Genomic DNA, 23,190 nt, shown 5'->3' with positions numbered 1-23,190 from the left:
TCACATTTGTGTACAGTATTACAGTTGGCAAAAGTCTTGTCTGCTCTTTGAACAGCCTGTTGAGTGAGGTAGTACTATTCTTATTGGCTGGCTAAGGAAACTGAGGGTCACAGGAGTTAAGTTCCTTATCTAAGGCTGCCTAGCTAATTGAGTTGAAGACTTGCAAGTTTGGATTCCAAGTCTAGTTCTTATCCCACCAGACTGTGGTGGGGACAGAAAGGAGAAAGGAGGAACACCTCATATTCCCAGACGTCTTTAGGTTTACAATGTAGTTGATGAGACAAGTCACAAAACCCTTAGACACCCAGAGAAGACAACAGCTGGCCTAATGGAGGCAAAAATGGTCACCCTCATCAGGCCCAATGCATCATCCTCCATTTTGCCAGTTTCCATCACTTCTCCCTGTTGCTTTACTGGACTTCTTCTGGACTCTGTGGTACCTACCTAGACCTCAGAGGCCTTTGCAGAAGAGCTCCTGTGGAGAAATTGGGTAGAACTTTAGCTAAATTCCGGTTGTGAGATTATCAGACTGTAGGCCAGGCAGAAAATGTGCATTCCTCCAGCAATGGAGATTTTTTCACTGACAAGTGAGAGTTACACTTAAATATTGTGTTTTTCCTGTAGCTTAAAAATATTATCATGCATTCATTTGATTGTTCAATCATTTACTCACTCATGTTTGAATTCAACAAGCATCACTGAGGAACCAGCATGTCCTTGGTGTCCTAGGGCACCCTGCCAGCCCTAGTGGAGAGCAAGATAAATAAAACACGAGTTATACCCTTAAGGAGCTCCATTTCCACATGATTCTTCTGGTTGCTCAGGCATTATTAGATAACACACAATCTGTACTTTCAACCTAGACACGACTAAGGGACAGCTCTGTAGAAGTATCGCTTAGCTAAAGCCCAAGCCAAGAATTGTTTTTCATCTTTTTTTGATACTACAGCCACTCTTACAAAGAAGTCTCTTTAAGTATTAAGATAGAAGGTGTTGGTGTCCAACATATATAAGACAACCCATATAGAGTGCAAGAAGAAAACATTAATGTTAGTATTACTCTTTGCAACCCCATGGCCTGTAGCCTACCAGGCTCTGAGGAGCCTCTCAGTCCATGGAATTTTCCAGGCAAGAGTACTGGAGTGGGTTGCCGTTTCCTTCTCCAGGGGATCTTCCCAACCCAGGGATCGAACCCTGGTCTCCCGCACTGCAGGCAGATGCTTTACCGTCTGAGCCACCTGGGAAGCCGCATAGTATCATATGCAGTAGTGCACATATATACTTTAATTCATAGCTATACATGTGCTTGATAGTGTTTTATCTATGGAGTGGGCAGTCAAGAATTTGGTTTTCTTTGTTCTCTAGCCATATAGCTACTCTCCCTCTCCTTTCTCAACAGTATATAAAACTGCTGAAAGGCTCATTTGGGAAGCTTTTTAAAGTCATTGCATTCAGATTTGTCCTGATGGCTGAGGAGAGACTTCATACAAGGTTTCTAGGGCGAGTGGTAAAATTTGAGTAAGGTCCTTTAGTCTGTGCCAAATCTCTCTAATGCAGACAAAGGAAGGATAGATTTCTTCTTAGCTCAATCAGTCTTTCCTTCCTGCCAAGATCTTAAGTTTTAAGAGTTTACTTCCCCCCCTCATACTTGAAGAATTCTTTTTATGTTTATTTGATGTTGGAGCTCTTCTCCAGAGTGACTTTTCACTTATTTTCCCAAATAAGCACCAAGCTTTATCAACCCCCTTCACTCCTTGCCCCTGATATGGGTTGGAAGGGCATCGACTGGGGACAGAGTTCCCCTCTCTTCTGTTGCCAGACATCTACATTTGACAATAGATGTTAAGCAAGCATCATCTATCATGATCATTCTGTCTCTGGAATAGAATTCCAGAGCATTCTACCAACTTCACCAACAAGTTCTGCTTATTTACTCACTGTCTGTGCATTGAACACTCTGCCTGCTTTCTGCCCAGGAATCCTTTCGGCTGTACCATAGTCAATGTCTAGGCTGAGGCTTATTTTTCATTTTCATCTAAGTGTTCAATTAGTATTTTCTTCTTTCCCCATTCTTCCTATGCTCTCACTTCAGTGATATCATGGAAGTCATTACAGCTTCTGAAAAATATAAATTGTGTTTTATTAAAAGAATTACTAGTCTGTGATATTTTAAAAAGTACTTAGGTCGGGAATGTGGATTATGATTTGAATTACAGAAAGGTCTTAAAAGACTCTTTTTTATCTTCTTGACTTACAGTTTGATAAAGATTTCAATTTTGATCAACTGTTTCAGAGACCCATCCATAATATAGTGTGAATTTTACTTGAAGTATCCCTTTCCTCCAGTTCAGGCCTTGGCTTGTAATAGAGTGTCTGTGTTTTGAGATGAAATTTGGAAAAATTGCCCATCCTTGTAAAGATAAGCCAGGTGACCCTTGCAAACATCCTCACCTAATTTCACACAAGAATTCTGAGCTTATCAATTCCCAGACTGGTGATGCTCTAGCATCTTCAACCCATGGCTTCCAGAGTTGCCTAGGAGGCATCTCCATACCAACTGTCCAGAAGGCAGATAAAATCAGAGCAAAGTGCCTGGAGAGGTCTGAACGTAGTACACCTCAGTTCTCACATTCCATCAGCGAGGACACTGTCACATGGCCAGGCTAACTGCAAGCCAGGCTGGGAAATAAGGGCTAGTTGGGCATTAAAAAAGAAAAGGAGAATGTGGGTACCCATCTCTGCCACTGAATACTTGCGTTTTGACTCATGGAAACATTTATTCCAAAGTCCCCCGTATCAGCCAGTGAGAGTCAAATGTGTGTTCAGAGGTAGTGGAATCCTTTCCCTACGCAGGCTGGTAACCCTGTTGTTTCATAGAGGATGGCAAACCCCTTCTAAATGGTGCACAGTGGATTTGAGTTTCACCAAAGGATTTCAGATGATCAGTAAATCTCTACAGAAACAAGCAGGGGTGACCTCTCTGGAACCATAATCAGAAGTGTGTTATATCTACCTCCTCACTGGAGGCTGTGATCTAGTGTTCCCAAGTGTCTGAAGAGCTAATGTTCATGGCCTTTTCATCTGACCAGGGGAAATTCTGGCCTTATCTTTGCAAATAAAAATAATTCTGCTGAAATTGCCTACTTGTTATCTGGAAAGACAGAAGGAATTCTTTGGCAAGAAGGGTCCTGGCGACTAGCCTCAAACCTGGGCGATGGAAATAGATGGTCTGGACAAATGTCGCAGACTTTCATCATTTGGAGAAACTAATACATAGGGCATCAGCTGAGTTTCCATTTCAGTGCAACTTAAGCCTGAGTGATAAAGGCAGCCTGCTCTGTGAACTTTGTATTACATAACCCTCATGTGATTCAGAGCTCCTATTTATAGTTTTCCTTTGTGTGGAAATGGAGTGGGTTACAGGGATGCAGCTTCCTTCTATCCCAGCATCCCAGAAGGAGACGGAAAAACAATTCTGTATTTACCACCTAGCCTAGGGCTTTCAAAACTGCTCTTGCTTTATCGTCAAAAACAATTTTGGCATCTTGTTGTTCAGTCGCTAAATTGTGTCCACTTCTTTGCGACCCCATGGACTGCCACATGCCAGGCTTCTCTGTCCTCCACTATCTCCTGGAGTTTGCTCAAATTTATGTTCATTAAGTTGGTGATGCTATCTAACCATCTCCTCCTCCGCCACCCGCTTCTTCTTTTGCATTCAGTCTTTCCCAGCATCAGGGTCTTTTCCAGTGAGTCAGCTCTTTGTGTCAGGTGGCCAAAGTATTGGAGCTTCAGCTTCAGCAGCAGTCTTTCCAATGAATATTCAATTCCTTTAGGACTGACTTGTTTGATCTCCTTTCAGTCCAAGGGACTCTCAAGAGTTCATTCATTCATTCATTTATTCTTTTTTTAAATTATTTTTTAATTTTATTTTATTCTTTCATCATCCATTCATTCATTCAGATTACAAATATTTAGTGAATGTCTACTAGACACTAGGAGTGGAGATAAGTGGTTGAAAACACTGTTTCTAGATCTCATCCCAGACAAATGAAAACAAACTATCTAGGGGTGAGTTCTGGTCATAGGTATGGAGATATGTGTGTGTATATACACACACACACATATAAATATATATAAATATATATATATATATGTATGTATGTATGTATCTCACTGGGTGGCTTGCAGGATCTTAGTTCCCCAGCCAGGAATCGAACCTTGGCCACAGCAGTGAACGTGCTGAATCCTAACCACTGGACCGCCAGGAATTCTCTGGTCATGGGTGTATTTTAAAATCCCTTCAAGAGAGTCCAATGTGCAGCTAGGATTGAGAATCACTAGAATTTGTAGACTCTGAAACCAGAGGAAATTATAATGTTTAATAAATCAAGGAGGCGCACTAGAAAGAGAACCAAATAAAGAGGGTGTTGAAGAAGAGTGCAGAGAAAATTGGAAAGTGCTTGATATAGAGAAAGAGAAATAATGCTGGTGTCTGATTCACTTGTGGCAGAATGTTAGCCTTTCTACTTTTTAGCTTGTGTGATGCTGGACAAGCCATTTAACCCTCCGAGCCTCAGCTTTTGCATTTTTAAACTGAGGATATTAATCATCTTCACATTCTAGGATCACTGTGAGCATTTAAGTAGAATGCCAAGTGTGCAACAAATCTGTTATTTTTGTTGTTATTTGGAATTCTGGAGGAAAGACCAAGCATACAAGTTGGATAGTTAAAGATGTGAGTATGATCCTAGGTAAATCTCTCTTGCTGCCAAAGGTGAGTGAAGGCCACTATGTATCTGGGTGTCTGAGCCCTCAGCCCGATACAGTGCACCTTCCTTGGGGGAAAAGAAATCATTGTTATCTTAAAACAAATGTAGATATGTTGTTGATGAGAATGTCAGATTTATATCAATTGATTAAGAAAAAAATGAGAATTCACATGGTTTGAAACAATCCCATTTTGGGGAGGACACCTTCAGGGAGCTCTCAGGCCTCCCTGAGGGTTCTCTTCACATCTCTGCCGTTAGTCTTCCCTGACCTTCCAGTGAAGAGTGTATAGCCCTGAGCATAACCAAGGTCTCAGCATGTTGAGTGAGTCTGGACATTCAGAGGTCATTCCTTCTGGATTTTTAGTTAAACATTGTTAGGATTTCTTCAAGTGACAGATTTTGTAAGCATCAGCAGATATGTGTATTCAGTGTATTTCTTTTTTGATTTGTAAGATAAACGATAGCACAATCTATACATTTTTAAGCCCTGACATTCACCTTAACAATATATCTTTGAGATGATCTGCATCCATCCATAAAGAATGTCACCCTTTTCTTCTTGTAGAGCTGCACAGTATTCTTTTATGTGGATGTATTATAATTTCCTTAACCGATATTCTGATGATGTTTTCAGCATTTTGCTGAAACATTGCTGTTTAAACTTTTTGTTTAAACATTGCTGCAGTGAATGACCATGTACATAAGTCATTTTGCATATGGAAGCATCTTTTGTTCTATAAATTCCTGGGAGTGGAATAGCTATATCAAAGGATATGTTCATTCACAGACTGTCCTTCACAAGGATTGTTCTAATTTCCACTTCCACCAGTGATGTAGGAGAAGGCCTTTATCCCCACACCCCCACCAATACAGTCTCCTATCAAAGTTTGATTTCTGCCAATGGGCTAGATGCAAAATGGCATTTTCTGATAGCTACATCTATCAGATAGTAAAGTACATCTCTCCAGTTGTGAGTGATGTTGAATTCCATGTCACATGTTTTAAGACTTACTTGGGTTTTCTTTGCTGGGAAGAGTTGGTTCATATCATTTGTCTATTTTTAAAATTAATTTTATTAAAGTACAGTTGATTTACAATGTTGTGTTAGTTTCTGGTGTACAGTGAAGTGATTCAGTTATACATATGTATATATATACACATTCTTTTTCAGATTCTTTTTCATTATAAGTTATAACCAGATATTGAATATAGTTCTCTCTGCTATACATTAGGTCCTGGTTGCTTCTCTATTTTATATATAGTATTGTGTATCTGTTAATCACGAACTCCTAATTTATCCCTCGCCACCTTTCCCCTTTGGTAACCATAAGTTGGTTTTCTAGGTCTGTGAGTACATTTTTGTTTTGTAAACCAGTTCACTTAAAAAAATGAATGTATCACTTAAAAAAATTCCACATATAAGTGATATTATAAGATATTTGTCTTTCTGACTTATTTCACTTAGTATGATAATCTCTAGGCCCATCCATGTTGCTGCACATCACTGCCTATTTTTCAATTGGGTCATTGGTTTGCTCCTTATTGATTTTTAGAAATTCATTATATATTTAGAAAAATGAGCATGCTATCTATTACAAATATTTCTTCCTTCCAGTTTTGTCGTTTGTCTTTGATTTTTTTCTTTTTCTGCACAATGTTATGGCTTCTGTGTTTCATGTGTGCATAAATGCAAAGGTATTCTGCACTCTGAGATTATTGAATAGTTCTCTCATGGTTTCTTATGTCACTTATAATACACTATTCTTTTTTATATTTAAATTTTTGTACCTCTTTGAATTTTTCTGGGTGTAAAGTGTGCGGTATGGGATCCAACTTTCTTTTTAGATGGCCATCCAGCTAGCCTAAAGTCTTTAATTGAGTAACCTACCTTTTCTCTGTGGATTTGCGATATTGTTCTTTAAGATATACTAAATTTATCACATACTAAATTCCCATGTATTCTTAGGTCTCTTCTGGACTTTCTATTCTTTTTCATTGGTCTCTCAATCTGTTCATGTATCAGCACTATATATTTTTAATCACTATAGTTTTATTTTTTATTTATTTATTTTTGGGGGTACCAAATTACTTTATTTGAAGGAATGGTACTAAAGAAAGAACTTAAGTAGATGTTTTGGTACAACTTATAGAAAAGGTGAAGGTAACCCAAATATGCATGCACTGCCTTGGTGCCCAGGAATGTCACCCCTGTGGCTATGGGAAGGCAGCCTGAGGCTTAGCTCTCATGTGTCCAAGGGTGTGCTTGTCAAAGAGGTACTCTGCTATGCCAGACCCAGGGGCCCACATCTTGCACAATGTGATTATGTGGTTACCCAATTCTTTGTGGCTTCTACCTGCTCATTCAGGTAATGAGTCTCAGTGAAATTACACAGCTGAGGGTCATTTTTTTCAGTGGCCAGTTTGTGCAGTTCCAGTAGTGACTGATTCACACTTCTTTCCAAGCACAGCGCACATTCCGTTGCATTCAGCCCATTCTCCCAGTCATGGCGGTCTGGTTTCTTGATATCCTGAAGGAAGATTCGGCCACCTCGTTGGTTCTGCAGCTTCATCGGTTTCTCAGTATGTTCCCTCTCCTCATGAGATTGGTGAAGAAAGTATTTGGCAAAGTTCTTCAAAGCCACATCATCGTGGTCAAAATAGTATGACATGGGCAGGCAGACACAGGAGGTGTAGAGCTCCAGGTTGATCTGGCAGCTGATGGAGGCCTCCAAGTGCTGGTGGTAGTTCTAGCGCACCTGCAAGGGGGATGCGGTTGTCAGGGCGGGTGGCTGAGAAGAGGCGGCGGTGGCCTGCGGCGCTGCGCGTTGCTGGAGTGGCCGCAGGGACCGTGGGCGGTGGGAGGGCCCTGTCAGGCGGTGAGGAGGGCTGGCTCTGAGTGGCCGGCAGGGGCGGGGGATGAGCAGCCGCTTGGGTTCAAGCACTGTTGAAGCAACAACCTGGCGACTCTCCGCGAAGCCTATCACTATAGTTTTATAACATGCTTTAATTTCTGCTTTGGAGGAAATTTGGTAATTATTATTTTTTTTCAGACAGAACTGGAAAAAGCCAGTTTTTGTTCCAATCCCAAAGAAGGGCAATGTCAAAGAACGTTCAAACTATTATACAATTGCACTCATTTTACATGGTAGCAAGATAATGCTCAAAATCCTACAAGCTAGGCTTCAGCAGTATGTGAACTCAATGGACATAAATTTGAACAAACGCCAGGAGATAGTGGAGGACAGAGAAGCCTGTCTTGCTGCAGTTCCATACGGCCTCAAAGATTTGGACACAACTTAGCGACTAAACAACAACAACAATAGTATCATGAAACAGGAAATGCTTATTAGTATATGTGTTCTTTCTGGGCTTATTTCTGTGTCTACACCCTTCTCCACATAGACCTTGATACTGACATTTGCATCCTTACTTGTGTAGACTGCTACACTCTACAGATTGTCACACTGATGTGCATATAGGATCACAGCTGATATATAACTTGGTGTTTTGCTTTTTTAACACTATATCATATCTTTTTTGGTATATTTTACAAAGCTTCCAGTAATAATTTTTTTATTGTATATTATTTGCTATATTTATTTTTTAAAAGTCAAGAATTATGCAAGCAGGTTTTTAATCTCCATTGACACTAGTTTGGGTGGAGAAATAAAGTTTGGAGGGTTATTATTTATACATTTCATCTAAATACTAAACAAGCTAAATGAACAATCTGTTAGTTGCTGAAAGCTTAGAATTAGAAAGAATGAGAGCTCATTTAGAATCACTGTTTCTCGTCTCTTTTTTGGGAAAAGATTTGAGTATTTTTCAGAGTTATTACTGAGTAGCTTGTGTAATACTGTTTGCATGAGAGAGTCCAACAAAAGGCAAAAGCAAGAGTTATGTCCTTTTCCTTTCCAGAACACAGCATGTTTATCCTTTCTATGGGGTAAATTTGAGTAGTTCCCGTAGAGCAAAACAACCTGGAACTCTAGAGTGATTTCAGCCAACTAGTAAATAAAAAGCAAACAACATTAATCAAGAAATACTTGTGGGAGAATGAACTAGATCACTTCTGTCATCCCACCGCTTTTTGCTGTGTCTCTGGCAGTTGACCACAAGATGTCACTATGGCATCTTTAATCCTCATAATCCTGTAGCTGGCTGGGGGTGGGAAAAGAACAAGGAAGAAAATCTTACAGTTCTATGCAAAATGGAATTTTCTTTTTTTCTGGCTGCCTGCCAGGCTAATAAAAAAAATTTTTTTTTAAACCAACACATGAATTGAAAAGGCTTTCAAGAAACATCTGCACAGTGAAACTGTTAACTCCAAAGAAGTCCAACATTTTATTTATACTGTATAAATTAAAATGGAAAATAAAACCCATTTGGGCCAATGTGCAAAATCTCCAAAGCAAGAGAAAAGTACTTCTGAAGTCAATCCATTTTCGAAACGATGGCATTAAATATGGAGGATGTAATAGTCTAAAACAACTGAAATTCTGCCCAGTGAAGCTTTAAATAACCAGTTTCTCAAAACAAATATTGTTAATTAACCAAATTTCCCTCCATGGACTCAGATTTTAGAGGAAAGAAACAAATCATTTAAAACAAATGCAATCTCTCATGTTTCTTGGGTGAAATGATTTTCAGAAATGGCTAGCACAGACTGTAGCATCCCCTCCATAGGATACATCTACAGGTCAGCGGAGAAGAGCCACTGCTTTGGATCATGATTCTGAAGAACGGAAAATTATATTAAAAAAAAATCCTGTTTATTTATTTATAGAAAGCGAGAAAGTGCTTTTAAAAACCAGCTGTACACAGAACACATCTTGTATTTGAACAGCCATCTTTTAGGTGGTCTGCCCAGCTCCCCACCTGTATATGGGCATCCACACTGTACCCGATACCCCACAGTCATGGTGTGACTGGCGTGTTCTGTGACCCACCCAGTGTTCTCACCAGTGCTAGCAGCCTGACCAATATCCCTTTCTTAGGAATTTGGGATTAAGTCAGTTGACTCTCTTTCCTAATGACTGGACAATGACAGACAAACTCTGGAAATGTTGGTCACCATATTTTCCATCTTGCCAGCCAGGAAGCAAAATCAGAAGTCTACAGAGAGAGAGAGGATGATGAAGGGGATCCTGAGGACCACTGAGAGAGAGGAAGCCTTGGTGGCATCCAGGTTTCCAGTAGGTTTCCAGTTCCATCTTGTCCTTGAGTCCAGAGTCCACTCTTTTTGTTTGTTTTTAATGAGAGAACACCCTGCATCTTCCCAGTAAATAATCATTTTGTTCAAAACACTCTTATGACTCTTCAGGATAATCTGGAGCTCAAGTCATTGTAATTCTTTCTCTTTGCACTCCAATCCTTCTCTGCCCTCCAGCTGTCTTCTGCCCCCCATCATTTATCCAGACATTTAGGTTATGGGATATTTTATTTGGTCACTTGAAGCAACACTTTTGGCTTGTGGAGGGACAGTGAGAGTAACCTAGACAGGCCTCAGGGAATACTTTGAAACATCAGTCTGCACAATCTTTGGGTGAACTGGATCTATGAATTAGGATTCTACAATAGAACTTCCCAAAATTTGTCCCTTAGAACATTAATCATGAAAATGTTAAGAATACGAATAAAGTATTCCATAGTAAAATAAGTCTGTGAAAAAAGCAAAATACATCTCCCTCTTGCATGTGCACAAGAGGGGACTAAAGATCCTCTTGATGAACGTGAAAGAGGAGAGTGAAATGTTGGCTTAAAACTCAATATTCAAAAAACTGAGATCATGGCTCCGGTCCCATCACTTCATGGCAAATAGATGGGAAAACAATGGAAACAGTGACAGACTTTATTTTCTTGGGCTCCAAAATCACTGCAGGTGGTGACTGTAGCCATGAAATTAAAAGACGCTTGCTCCTTGGAAGAAAAGATATGACCAACCTAGACAGCATATTAAAAGGCAGAGACATTACTTTGCCAACAAAGGTATGTCTAGTCAAAGCTATGGTTTTTCCAGTAGTAATGTATGGATGTGAGAGTTGGACTCTCACATATAAAGAAAGCTGAGTAACAAAGAATTGATGCTTTTGAACTGTGGCATTGTAGAGTCCCTTGGATTGCAAGGAGATCCAACCAGTCCATCCTAAAGGAAATCAGTCCTGAATAGTCATTGGAAGGACTGATGCTGAAGCTGAAACTCCAATATTTTGGCCACCTGATATGAAGAACTGACTCACTGGAAAATACCCTGATGCTGGGAAAGATTGAAGGTGGGAGGAGAAGGGATTGACAGAGGATGAGATGGTTGGATGGCATCACTGACTTGATGGACATGAGTTTGAGCAAGCTCCAGGAGTTGGTGATGGACAGGGAGGCCTGGCGTGCTGCAGTCCATGGTGTCACAAAGAGATGGACACGACTGAGAGACTGAACATTGCATGTGCATGTGTACTCAGTCACTCGGTCGTATCCTACTCTTTGTGACACCATGGACTGTAGCCCGCCAGGCCCTTGTGTCCATGGAGTTTTCCAGGCAAGAATACTGGAGTGGGTTGCCATTGCCTACTCTAGGGTATCTTCCTGACCCAGGGATAGTCTTACATTTCATGTTAATATATTAAAGGCTCTGATAAGTCCTGCAGTCAAAAAGGGATCAAAATTTGTTTAGCCTAGGATTGTCAAAGTTTATGTCCTAATATTAACAGATTTCTTTGGGGAGAGGAGTTAATCCTTATTGGCAACATTTTAAATGTTATTTAAAAATGTCTGTTCATTTCTGCTTTACAGCCAAACTGAATTTGAGGTGGGCTGACCTTGGGAATTTTGATAGGAAAGACCCTGAAAAATCCTCACTTCCTTACCTCCTACCTCACAGCCCTTTATTAGTCAGGTAGTTAGTGAGAAGGCTAAGAAATGGCCTAGATATCCAGCGCTGTGGGAGAGACTGCCTATGGCCTCTCTTGACATTTCCTAGAGCCCTGACTTTATGCCCTCATTTGGTCTTTTTCAAAATATAGCACACACTGACAAAAGTGCGTAAGTTACAAGTGTACAGTGATCAACTTTTCCAAACAGTTTCACACGCTATTGTAGCCAGCACCAGGGCAAGAAACGACATTACAGGTTCCCAGAAGCCCTCTCAAAGTGCCTCTAAAGCCCTCTCAAAGCCCTCTAAAGCTCTTTTAGTCACTTTGCCACACAAGGGTAGCCACTCTGACTTAATGCCTTTTCTTTCCGCATAAATGGATATATCCTGGAGAATAAGGACCGACCCTAGATCTCCTGGTATCACTGCAGTCTAGAATAGGACTTAGGATAGTTGATTGGGCTTAACTGTAAAGCAGGAACTATAAAAGCACAAGGTGCCCTCAGACTCCTGGACAGGGTGGTGGAGGGGCCCTGGGGTCAGACTGCCTGGTTCAAACCCGTCTGCGACTCCTATTTGTCTGACCAGGGCCATCACTTAAGTCTCCAGGAACCTCAATTTCCTGCCTTGCGAAGGGACTGGGTGGGTCCTGAATGTCATCACAAGTATTCTTATGAGAAGGATAGAGAGAAACTTAAAGATGGCCTTGAAGATTGGATGATAGAGTCGCAAGCTAAGACCTGCCACCAGCCACCAGAGACTGTAAGAAAAAGAGCTGATTGTCCCATACAACCCCTGGAAGGGAGTGTGGCCTTTGCCAAAACCTTGACTTTGGCTCAGTGAAATTGATTTTAGACTTCTGGCCTCCAGAAAGGTAAACGAATAATTTTCTATTGCCTTAGGCTACCAAGTTTGTGGTGATTTGTTAGGTCAGTCATCGGAATCTAATATACGTATCCTGTGACTGGTGTTGGGGAAACAGCAAGAAAGAAAAAGCAGCCTTTGTAGAGGTTACATTCTACCTTGGAACACAGATTATGAACAGATACATGGATGAACAATCTAATGTCAGGGTTCTGCTGGCTCTACACTAAAGCCATTGGTGGGAGCCCATGCAACCTGGGAGAAGGGCAGAAAACAAGTTGGGCAAGGTGTGCAGGACTCTGCAGGCCCTAAATGATAAGGAGATAAGGGCTCTGTATTTTCTTCTAAGTATGGCTTTGGAGATTCTCCGTGCATGTGGGAAGCCAGTGGGGCTCCTCTTCAAATTGTCCTGGGAAAGGCTAGGGACAGCAGTCAGTCTGCTGTTCCTGTCCTGGGTTACCCCTTTAATTTGCTGTGCCCTCAGGACATTTCTTTAACCTCTCTAGATTTAACATCCTCAACTAAGGTTGAATTAACTAATTTATAAGGCTCTTCCTCTTAAAACAAGAAACCAAGTCTCATGACTCTTGTCTGAACAGGGAAGCCACGGTCGGAAACACAAAGGCTCCTCCTGCCGTGACTATCCTCCTCGGGGCCACTAGAGGGAGTCCGGCGAGGCAACCTGTGCAGAATTGAATTAAGAAAAGACGGAGGGTGTGTTGTTTTAAAAAGAAAAAAATCCTCTGCTCATTTCCAGAATCTGCTTCTAATTATCCGTTGGGCTAGACTCTTAACCACACACGTTTCAGCCAATCCTAGACGGCCTAGACTCCTTTTTCACCCTAAGAGCAGTCAAGCCACAAGAGATGCACTTTCAGACCAGAGGAGTGGAACGAAGATTCACGGATTCCCTCGTCCCACCCACTGGCCCTGCTGTCCAGAGCCGCTGAGGATTAAGTTCCCTCCCAGCTGTACGAACTCCTGATGGCCGAAGCTAACATGGGACTCAATCGCCTTTCTAGTTTATTTCAAGAGTAATTTTCTAATTACTCTTTACTCTTCATTTTGTGTTAAAGGCTGGCAAACGATCCTCTTTCCCTCCACATCAAAGTAGGAGAAAAATGATTTGCAGTTCATGTAATGAAAACCTCAATTTCTGGGATCCAAAGGCCCTTTTAAGAAAAAATGACAAAAGGAGGTAAATTTGGGAGGTACTTTTAGCACACATTGTTAAAGCAAATTAAGGATATAATAATCATTAAGAGGCTTTTTGATTTTTGTTGTTTTTTAAAAAGTTTTTATGGAATATATTCGATTTGCAATGTTTTAATTTCTGCTGAATAGCAAAATGACTCAGTTATATATATATATATTCATTTTCATATTATTTACATTACAGTTTATCACAGGATATTGAATATAGTTTCCTGTGCTATACAGTATGACCTTGTTGTTTATCCATCCCATATATACTAGTTTGCATCTGCTAATCCCAAACTCCCAATCCCTCCTTCCCCTAACTCCCACCCCCTATAGCTACTGCAAGTCTGTTCTCTGTATCTGTAAGATTTTCCTTCATATAATCCTTCTTACATCTAAATCCAGAAACTAAAGAAAGTGGAGCATCTAGAAAATGATCCACTCGTGTATTTGTTGAGTAAACCTTTTCTGTTTAACTCCTTGTTTTGACATAATTTTGGACTAACAGAAAAGTTGAACTAAAGCTGGACCATAAAGAAGGCTGTTCAGTTCAGTTCAGTTCAGTTGCTCAGTCGTGTCTGACTCTTTGCGACCCCATGAATCGCAGCACGCCAGGCCTCCCCGTCCATCACAAACTCCTGGAGTTCACTCAGACTCAAGTCCATCGAGTCAGTGATGCCATCCAGCCATCTCATCCTCTGTCGTCCCCTTCTCCTCCTGCCCTCAATCCCTCCCAGCATCAGAGTCTTTTCCAATGAGTCAACTCTTCGCATGAGGTGGCCAAAGTACTGGAGTTTCAGCTTCAGCATCATTCCCTCCAAAGAAATCCCAGGGCTGATCTCCTTCAGAATGGACTGGTTGGATCTCCTTGCAGTCCAAGGGACTCTCAAGAGTCTTCTCCAACACCACAGTTCAAAAGCATCAATTCTTCGGCGCTCAGCCTTTTTCACAGTCCAACTCTCACATCCATACATGACCACAGGAAAAACCATAGCCTTGACTAGACAGACCTTTGTTGGCAAAGTAATGTTTCTGCTTTTCAATATGCTATCTAGGTTGGACATAACTTTCCTTCCACGGAGTAAGCGTCTTTTAATTTCGTGGCTGCAGTCACCATCTGCAGTGATTTTGGAGCCCCAAAAAATAAAGTCTGACACTGTTTCCACTGTTTCCCCATCTATTTCCCATGAAGTGATGGGACCCGATGCCATGATCTTCGTTTTCTGAATGTTGAGCTTTAAGCCCACTTTTTCACTCTCCACTTTCACTTTCATCAAGAGACTTTTTAGTTCCTCTTCACTTTCTGCCATAAGGGTGATGTCATCTGTATATCTGAGGTTATTGATATTTCTCCCAGCAATCTTGATTCCAGCTTGTGTTTCTTCCAGTCTAGCACCAAAGAATTGATGCTTTTGAACTGTGGTGTTGGAGAAGACTCTTGAGAGTCCCTTGGACAACAAGGAGGTCAAACCAGTCAATCCTAAGGAAATCAGTCCTGAATATTTATTGGAAGCATGCTGAAGCTCTAATACTTTGGCCATCTGATGTGAAGAACTCATTGGAAAAGACCCTGATGCTGGGAAAGATTGAAGGCAGGAGGAGAAAGGGACAACTGAGAGAGGGTGGTTGGATGGTATCACCCACTCAATGGACTTGAGTTTGAGCAAGCTGCTGGAGATGATGAAGGACAGGGAAGTCTGGCATGCTATAGTCCATGGGCTTGCAGAGTCAGACACGACTGAGTGACTGAACGACAACCATGTGTGTGTTAGTTGCTCAGTTGTGTCTGACTCTTTACACCCCCATGGACTATATATAGTCCGCCAGGCTCCTCTGTCCATGGGATTCTCCAGGCAAGAATACTGGAGTGCGTTGCCAGTTTCTTCTCCAGGGGATCTTCCTGACCCAGGGATCGAACCAGGGTCTTCCACATTGCAGGCAGATTCTTTACCATCTGAGCCATTAGATGACAAAAATAGGCAAGGAATTTCTGAACTTCCTTTTCCCAAATTCCAAATATTGTTTTACCACGTTTGCTCTTTTCTCTTCACCCTCTCATATTGTTCTCTGAACCATCTGAGTCAATAACAGAAATGATACCTTTCCCCCTTTAACTGTGTATTTCCTAAAAACAAGAACATTCTCTGACATAATCGCTGTGCAATGAGCTAGATCAAGAAATTAACTTTGACTATTATTTTCTTATCTACAGACTTTGTTCAGATTTTTCCAATTGCCATTAATATTACCAGCAGATTTAGATGGTATTCTGTTGTCATACCTCTTTAGGTTAGTTTTAACCGAAACCATTTCTTGGTTTTGCTTTGTTGTTGTTAGCTTTGTGTTTTTATATTGACATATTTAAAAAAATACAAGTAAAATATTTGGTAGAATGTCAATGCTTGGGTCTGTCTGATGTTACTTTATGATTAGATTCAGGATGTGCATTTTTGTTAAGAATACCACAGAAATGATGTTGTGTCTTTCTCAGTACATTACATGGAAAGCACGTGATGTTGATTTGTCCCATCACTGGCGGTGTTAACTTCGATAACTTAAGATAATAGTAAACATAGTGTGAAAACTATAAAATATATATTAACACGTATAATATAGAAGTATAATATCTAAGTGAAAAAGAATATGTAAGCAAAATATAGTTTAGTATAATATAATAGGAAATGTGCTAGGCTCATTATTCTTAACCTTCTGGTCTCATCTCAGAAATAGTTTATACTCTTAAAATTTATTGAGAGTCTCAAAGAGCTTTTGTTTATTTTCATTATGTCTATCAATACTTACTGTAGTAGAAATTAAAACAGAAATTTAAAAATATTGACTTATCATTTTAAAATAATAATAATGAACCCATTACATGGAAACATGAATAATATGTATTTTATGAAAATAACTATATTTTCCCAAGCATAAAAATAAATAGAGTGTCACTCTTATACATTTTTGCAAACCTCTTTAATGTCTGGCTTAATAGAGAGCAGCTGAATTTTCATATCTCCTTGCACAATGGATTCAATTTTTTACAGGATGTTTTTTGCTTAAAGTATATGAAGAAGAAGAAAAACATATATACACAGTTGGGAAAGGAAGGAGTATCTTAGTAGCCTTTTCAGTTGATTTTGGATAATCTTTGATACTATACTAAAACTCAATGAGTATAATTTCTTAAAGGCATTTGCAGTATGAAACTTGAAACCATATCAGTGAACATTTTGTTCTCTGTTAGGTTAAAATTCTGGTTTATATTGTACTTTGATTGGATCTGTTACCCATGCATGATTTTGTTAACATTATATGCTGGTCATTTGGAAAATATTGGCACCCTGAGCTATACCTGTCTTCCTAATGTTGCTACTTCTTTATATAACAACCAAAAAAATTTTCACATTTGTTAATATCCCCCCTAACTTCTTCTGAAAAGTGTTTAGATATTGAGAAGCTGTGAAGTTCACAGTGGTAGATACAAATTTTCCAAAATTTGAGTCTTCATTTGAAAGCTCAAATTTTAATTATTGGCAATAAACATTGCAAGTTGTTTTCTCTGAAATGACAGGTTTACTTTGTTTATTTTGACAAAAGTGTCCATTGAAGTCTCAGTTCTGAATGGCCATGGTTTGTCAGTTGTTATTTCTAGTCAAAATGGTGTTACATGAAAAAAAGCCACTAGCTCAGTTCACAGCTCAGACAATTGCACAAATGCTTTTTTGGGACAGCACTTGAACGCTGATGTGCAGCAGAAGTGCTTTATGCACATCACCACTTACACAAAACATTAAAAAGATGGTCATTAAAGGGTCAAGATTTAATGAAATTAAATGCATTTTAATGCTTAAGGACTTTTAAAGTGAAACTTCTCTTTTTGTAAAAAAAGCCAACAGTGCATGGCATTGATGATTACAAGGACTACCAGTGTGGTATAGTAATACTATACTATATGCGGCTACTATGTTGATTTATGCTAAGGTGCCAGCAGTTTTACACACCATTGCTTTCATGATTTGTGCAAATGTCAGCCTATGAAAAAGACAAATGACATCTTAATATTATTATAAAAACACTTTGAACTGAACTGAAAGTGTCTTGGGAATTCTGTGTCTAGAGATCACATTTTGAGAAGACCATGAAACATAAACATCTATATAATATATTAATACATATTCTGTCCTCCATGATCTTAACCTCTAGCTGGGCCAACTGAGCAGCTCACAAAAAGCAGGATGAGGGAAGCATCTATAGGTAGACATAAGTTATTGGCAATATTTTAGTTCTTGTTTTTGGTCATGTGTGTGTGGAATTTGGCTATATTATAAATCTGTGCTGTCTAATATGGTAGCCACTGGCCATGTATAACTACTGATCATCTGAAATATGACTAGAAACAATTAATATATGCTCTAAATGTAAAATACAAACCAAGTTTTGAAGGCTTCATGTGGGAAAAAAAACAAATGTAAATATCTCATTAGTAATGTTTGCATTGATTATTTGTTGGAGTGATAATCTTTTGGCTGTATTAGGTTAAACGAATTTATTATTAAAATTAATTTCAGTTGTTACTTTATGCTTTTTAAAATAGAGCTACTAGAAAATTTAAAGCTACATATGTATCTTCCATTATATTTATACTAGGTGGTATGGTTATAAATAAGTAAAGAGAAAAAACAAAACACATGTTGGACTTCCCTGGTGGTCCAGTATTGAGACTCTGGGCTTCCACTACAGGGGGCATGAGCTAGATCCCTGGTCCAAGAGCTAAGATCTCATACGCTATGCTGCTGTTGCTGCTAAGTTGCTTCAGTCGTGTCCGACTCTGTGAGACCCCATAGACAACAGCCCACCAGGCTCCCCTGTCCCTGGGATTCTCCAGGCAAGAACACTGGAGTGGGTTGCCATTTCCTTTTCCAATGCATGAAACTGAAAAGTGAAAGTGAAGTCACTCAGTCGTGTCCAACTCTTCACGACCCCATGGACTGCAGCCCACCAGGCTCCTCCATCCATGGGATTTTCCAGGCAAGAGTACTGGAGTGGGGTGCCATCGCCTTCTCCGCACATGCTATGCAGTGTGGTCAAAAATAAAATAAATTAGAACATGATGATAAAACAGGGTTAAGTACAAACCAGCAATGATAATGCATTACAAACCAAGGATTATTTTTCAACCATTACTGTGCCTATGAAGTCAAGGGCAAAGAACTTTAAATAGTGTGGTGAAGATTATTTAAGTCATTTCATAAAGACTCAGGTAGCTGAGAGAGCACAATGGAGGGGCAACTAACCAGTCTTAGAGAGATTACAGAAAGACCTCTTCCCAGACAAAGGGTTGTCTCCCTTGTAACTAAAAGAAAATTAGAAAATTTTCAGGTGAATTAGGTATAAGTAGTGAGGAAGCAAAAGGGTACTCCAGGGAGAAGGAACAGAATTTGCAGAGACTCAGAGCTTTTGCTCAGAGCACAGCTGAAAAACTCCAGAATTTATAGGGGCTATTGTAATACTGTTACATCACCACCTGCAGTTATTTACATAAAATTCTGTTTTCCCTGAGGTATGTGTATATAAAAGAGAAGATTTATTTGACTTTCCTGCATTTTTTCTCAAAAGGATCATGAATTTTAAATTATATATTTTAAAACCTGGGAAACATCCCAGGCTCATGCTAAGAGATACTTTGGAATTACTGTTTAGTTTTATAGACACACATGGGGTTTTGCTTATCCACCTCTTGCCAAAATTGTGACCTTTCACGTTCAGGATAGTAAAAACCTGACTCCATGATACATGGAGCTGCACATGGCTCTCAGCAAGAGGAAGAGTAAAAAAAATAAGAAGTCCACAAAGACATAAAAATCATATTGTGCAATGACATCACATCAATATTATGGTTAATGTTAAATTGAGCAGTGGGATCCCGGTGTCAGAACTTGGAAAAGTAGCCACCTTGCAGCCCAATTGCTATTCCATCAGTTGAGAGACCAGGCCCAGGCAAAAGGTGGAGACAGGATTTCTTTATTTATTAACTTTTTATTTTGTATTCATGTATAGCTGTTAACAAACAGTATTACGATAGTTTCAGGTGAACAGTGCCAAAAGGACTCAGCCATACATATGCCTGTATTCGTTCTCCCCCACACGCTACTCCCAGCAATGCTGCCACGTAACACTGAGCAGAGTTTCACACACCCTTTAGTAGGCCCTTTGTGTACATGTCCATCCTAAATTCCTTATCCTTTCTCTCCATCCTCCCCCAACCACCCACCCTGGTAATCATAAGTTCGGTCTCTAAGTCTGTGAGTCTCTTTCTGTTTTGTGAGTAAGTTCATTTTTATCATGTCTTTTTAGATTTCCTCAAAGAAGGGATGTCATGCAATATTTCTCCTTCTCAGTCTTACTTCACCCAGTATGACAGTCTCTAGGCTTATCCACGTTGCTGTAAGTGGCATTATTTCACTCTTTTTAATGGCCAAATAACATTCCATTGTATATGTGTACCACATCTTCTTTATCCATTCCTCTGTAGATGGACAAGGGGCATTTAGGTTACTTCCATGTCTTGGCTATCGTAAACAGTGTTGCAGTGAACACTGGGGTGCATGTATCCTTTCGGAACATGTTTGTAGATATTTGCCCAGGAGTGGGATTGCAGGGTCATATGGAAGTTCTACTGTTAGATTTTTTATTTTAATTTCTTTTTTTTTAAATTTTATTTAATTTTTAAACTTTACATAATTGTATTAGTTTTGCCAAATATCAAAATGAATCCACCACAGGTATACATGTGAGGAAACTCATGCTGTTCTCCATAGTGGTTGTACCAATTTACATTTCCACCAACAGTGTGGAGAATTCCCTTCTCTCCACACCCTCTCCAGTGTTTATTGTTTGTGAATTTTTGATGATAGCCATTCTGGCTAGTGTGAGGTGATATCTCATTGCAGTTTTGATTTGTATTTCTGTAATAATTAGCAATGTTGAACATCTTTTCATGTGTCTCTTTGGAGACAGGATTTAAATGGCCTTCTAACTTGACCTCTCCCTTCCCCCTCCTTAGATGAAAATCATGTCCGAAGTCCTCAATCTTTCAAAAAACTGGAGACTAAGACATCTTCAGTATGAAAAAAGCATAGTCAAACCCTAAACCAATGACCTGAGCTCCCCAATTTAACTTCGTAATCATCTCACTCTGGCATTACCCCAGAAACACGATCCTAATCCTCTGTGCTTGCTTGTTTGTGGTTCACCAGAGTACAGACTTTTTGAGAACTGGGGCCTCATCTGCCTTGTTGGCATCACTGAGAATGATAATGTGACCACTTAACCCAGATGCTCTTGGTTCCCCAGGAGGCTGAAGAGGTCAAGATTTAGTAATGGACCTTCAGTAGTTAAGCCACCAACAACACTGGAAAAGCAGAAGCTGGGAATAAAAGTCATTCCCCATCTCTCCCAGCCTCTCCAACCCTCTGCTTCACAATCACTTCCATGGATGCAGTGCCTCCTCTGTGCTAAGCTGGGGGCTTCACAAATATCATTTTTAGTTCTCCCAACAACCCTACAAGATGCAGACATTGTTATGGTCTCTGTTTTACAAGTGAAGAAACTGAGGCCACTTGCTCAAGTCCATGCTGTTGGTAATAATCCGCTTAGCTGGGATTTGAACTCTGCTCTAATTTCACTCCCGAGTCTGGCCTTCCTCTTCCATCCCCATGTAATTTGGTCTCTAGTTCCGGAAAGCCAGCAGCTGGAGGAGAAGAATCAGTGTCTTTGAGGGCACCTGGAAGAAAGTAGAAGTGAAGAGCAAGTGTAATCAGGGGCCTTTAACACTTTCTGAACACATATCATGAGCCTGCCTTACATCAGACATGTTACTGGTATATCTCAATTACTGATGGGTATGATTTTTATGGAGAAAGAAATCTCAGCCTTGGTGAAGTCATAACTTTTGTAATTTTGTTCCAGGCTTTGGAACTAGTGAGTGGTGGAGCCAGAGTTCAGACTCTCATGAATCTGAGGTTCATACTCCTTAAAAAAAGACAAAACAAAAACTAACAACGTATTTTTTTTTGAATAGGCATTGAATCCATGAGCCTCAAAAAGTCAGAAGAACATTCAAAGATCTGCACTTAAAAAGTTTCTCCTATCTATGGCTTAAAGCTCAACATTCAGAAAACGAAGATCATGGCATCTGGTCCCATCACTTCATGGGAAATAGATGGGGAAACAGTGGAAACAGTGTCAGATTTTATTTTTTGGGGCTCCAAAATCACTGCAGATGGTGACTACAGCCACAAAATTAAAAGACGCTTACTCCTTGGAAGAAAAGTTATGACCAACCTAGATAGCATTTTGAAAAGCAGAGACATTACTTTGCCAACAAAGGTCTGTCTAGTCAAGGCTATGGTTTTTCCAGTGGTCATATGGATGTGAGAGTTGGACTGTGAAGAAAGCTGAGCACTGAAGAATTGATGCTTTTGAACTGTGGTGTTGGAGAAGACTCTCGAGAGTCCCTTGGACTGCAAGGAGATCCAACCAGTCCATTCTAAAGGAGATCAGCCCTGGGATTTCTTTGGAAGGAATGATGCTGAAGCTGAAACTCCAGTACTTTGGCCACCTCATGCGAAGAGCTGACTCATTGGAAAAGACTCTGATGCTGGGAGGGATTGGGGGCAGGAGGAGAAGGGGAGGACAGAGGATGAGATGGCTGGATGGCATCACTGACTCGATGGACTTGAGTCTGAGTGAACTCCGGGAGTTTGTGATGGACAGGGAGGCCTGGCGTGCTGCAATTCATGGGGTCGGACACGACTGAGCGACTGAACTGAACTGAACTGATCTATGTCTAACACCACTCCCCTTCCTCCCATAAGTATCTTTCTGATGCTGCTCTGTGCAAAGAAAAGCAAATGCAAATAGGGCCTCTTATATTCTCTCATTTCTTTATCATATGCTAAATGTAGCATATTATACACCTCCAAACGTTGCTGTTTTCACTTAATGGAATATAAAAGTAACTAACACTTATATGGTTCTTCTCTGCTGTGTGCCAGGCCCAGTTCTAAGCATTTGTGCATATTAACTCATTTAATACTCTCACCAACTCTATGAGATAAGTATTATTATTATTTCTGTTTGATAGATGATTATGTCAAGGCACAGAGAGATTAAGTGACTTGCTCAAGATCACACAGATAGAAAGAGGTAGAGACAGGCTTCTGACTTAGTCTGGCTCCAGAGTCTGTGCTCTTAACCTCTCTCCAAGCTGCCTTACTCACATATATATATGTATATATAAAAAACTTATATATTGTGCATTATGAATATATAATATAGATCACATATTATAAAAAATCCATTCACTTTCATATAATATGAATTATGTATCTTCTGTATAGTGTTAAATATCTACTATATCAGTATGTAGAGGACTTTCTCACTTCTGAAACATCTATATAATATTCCATTATGTTCATGTCATTATTT

The 23,190-nt window shown here is 39.9% G+C and overlaps 1 protein-coding gene across 1 annotated transcript in view; it reads left to right on the top strand.

Annotated features, from left to right (window-relative positions):
- Window positions 1–22,347, top strand: part of CDK1 (cyclin dependent kinase 1) — a 51,108-nt gene extending 28,761 nt beyond the window's left edge. The window contains exon 8 of the mRNA XM_070364572.1: window positions 21,782–22,347. Within this exon, the coding sequence (XP_070220673.1) occupies window positions 21,782–21,796 (15 nt within the window). The 3' untranslated portion in view covers window positions 21,797–22,347. The remainder of the gene's footprint in view (window positions 1–21,781) is intronic.
- Window positions 22,348–23,190: the final 843 nt, after the last annotated feature.

The sequence above is a fragment of the Bos mutus genome, chromosome 28 (genome assembly GCF_027580195.1).
Source record: "Bos mutus isolate GX-2022 chromosome 28, NWIPB_WYAK_1.1, whole genome shotgun sequence".
NCBI classification, from domain to species: Eukaryota; Metazoa; Chordata; class Mammalia; order Artiodactyla; family Bovidae; genus Bos; species Bos mutus.
Note: the sequence above shows the minus strand (reverse complement) of the source record. Positions and strands in the feature narration are given on the sequence as shown.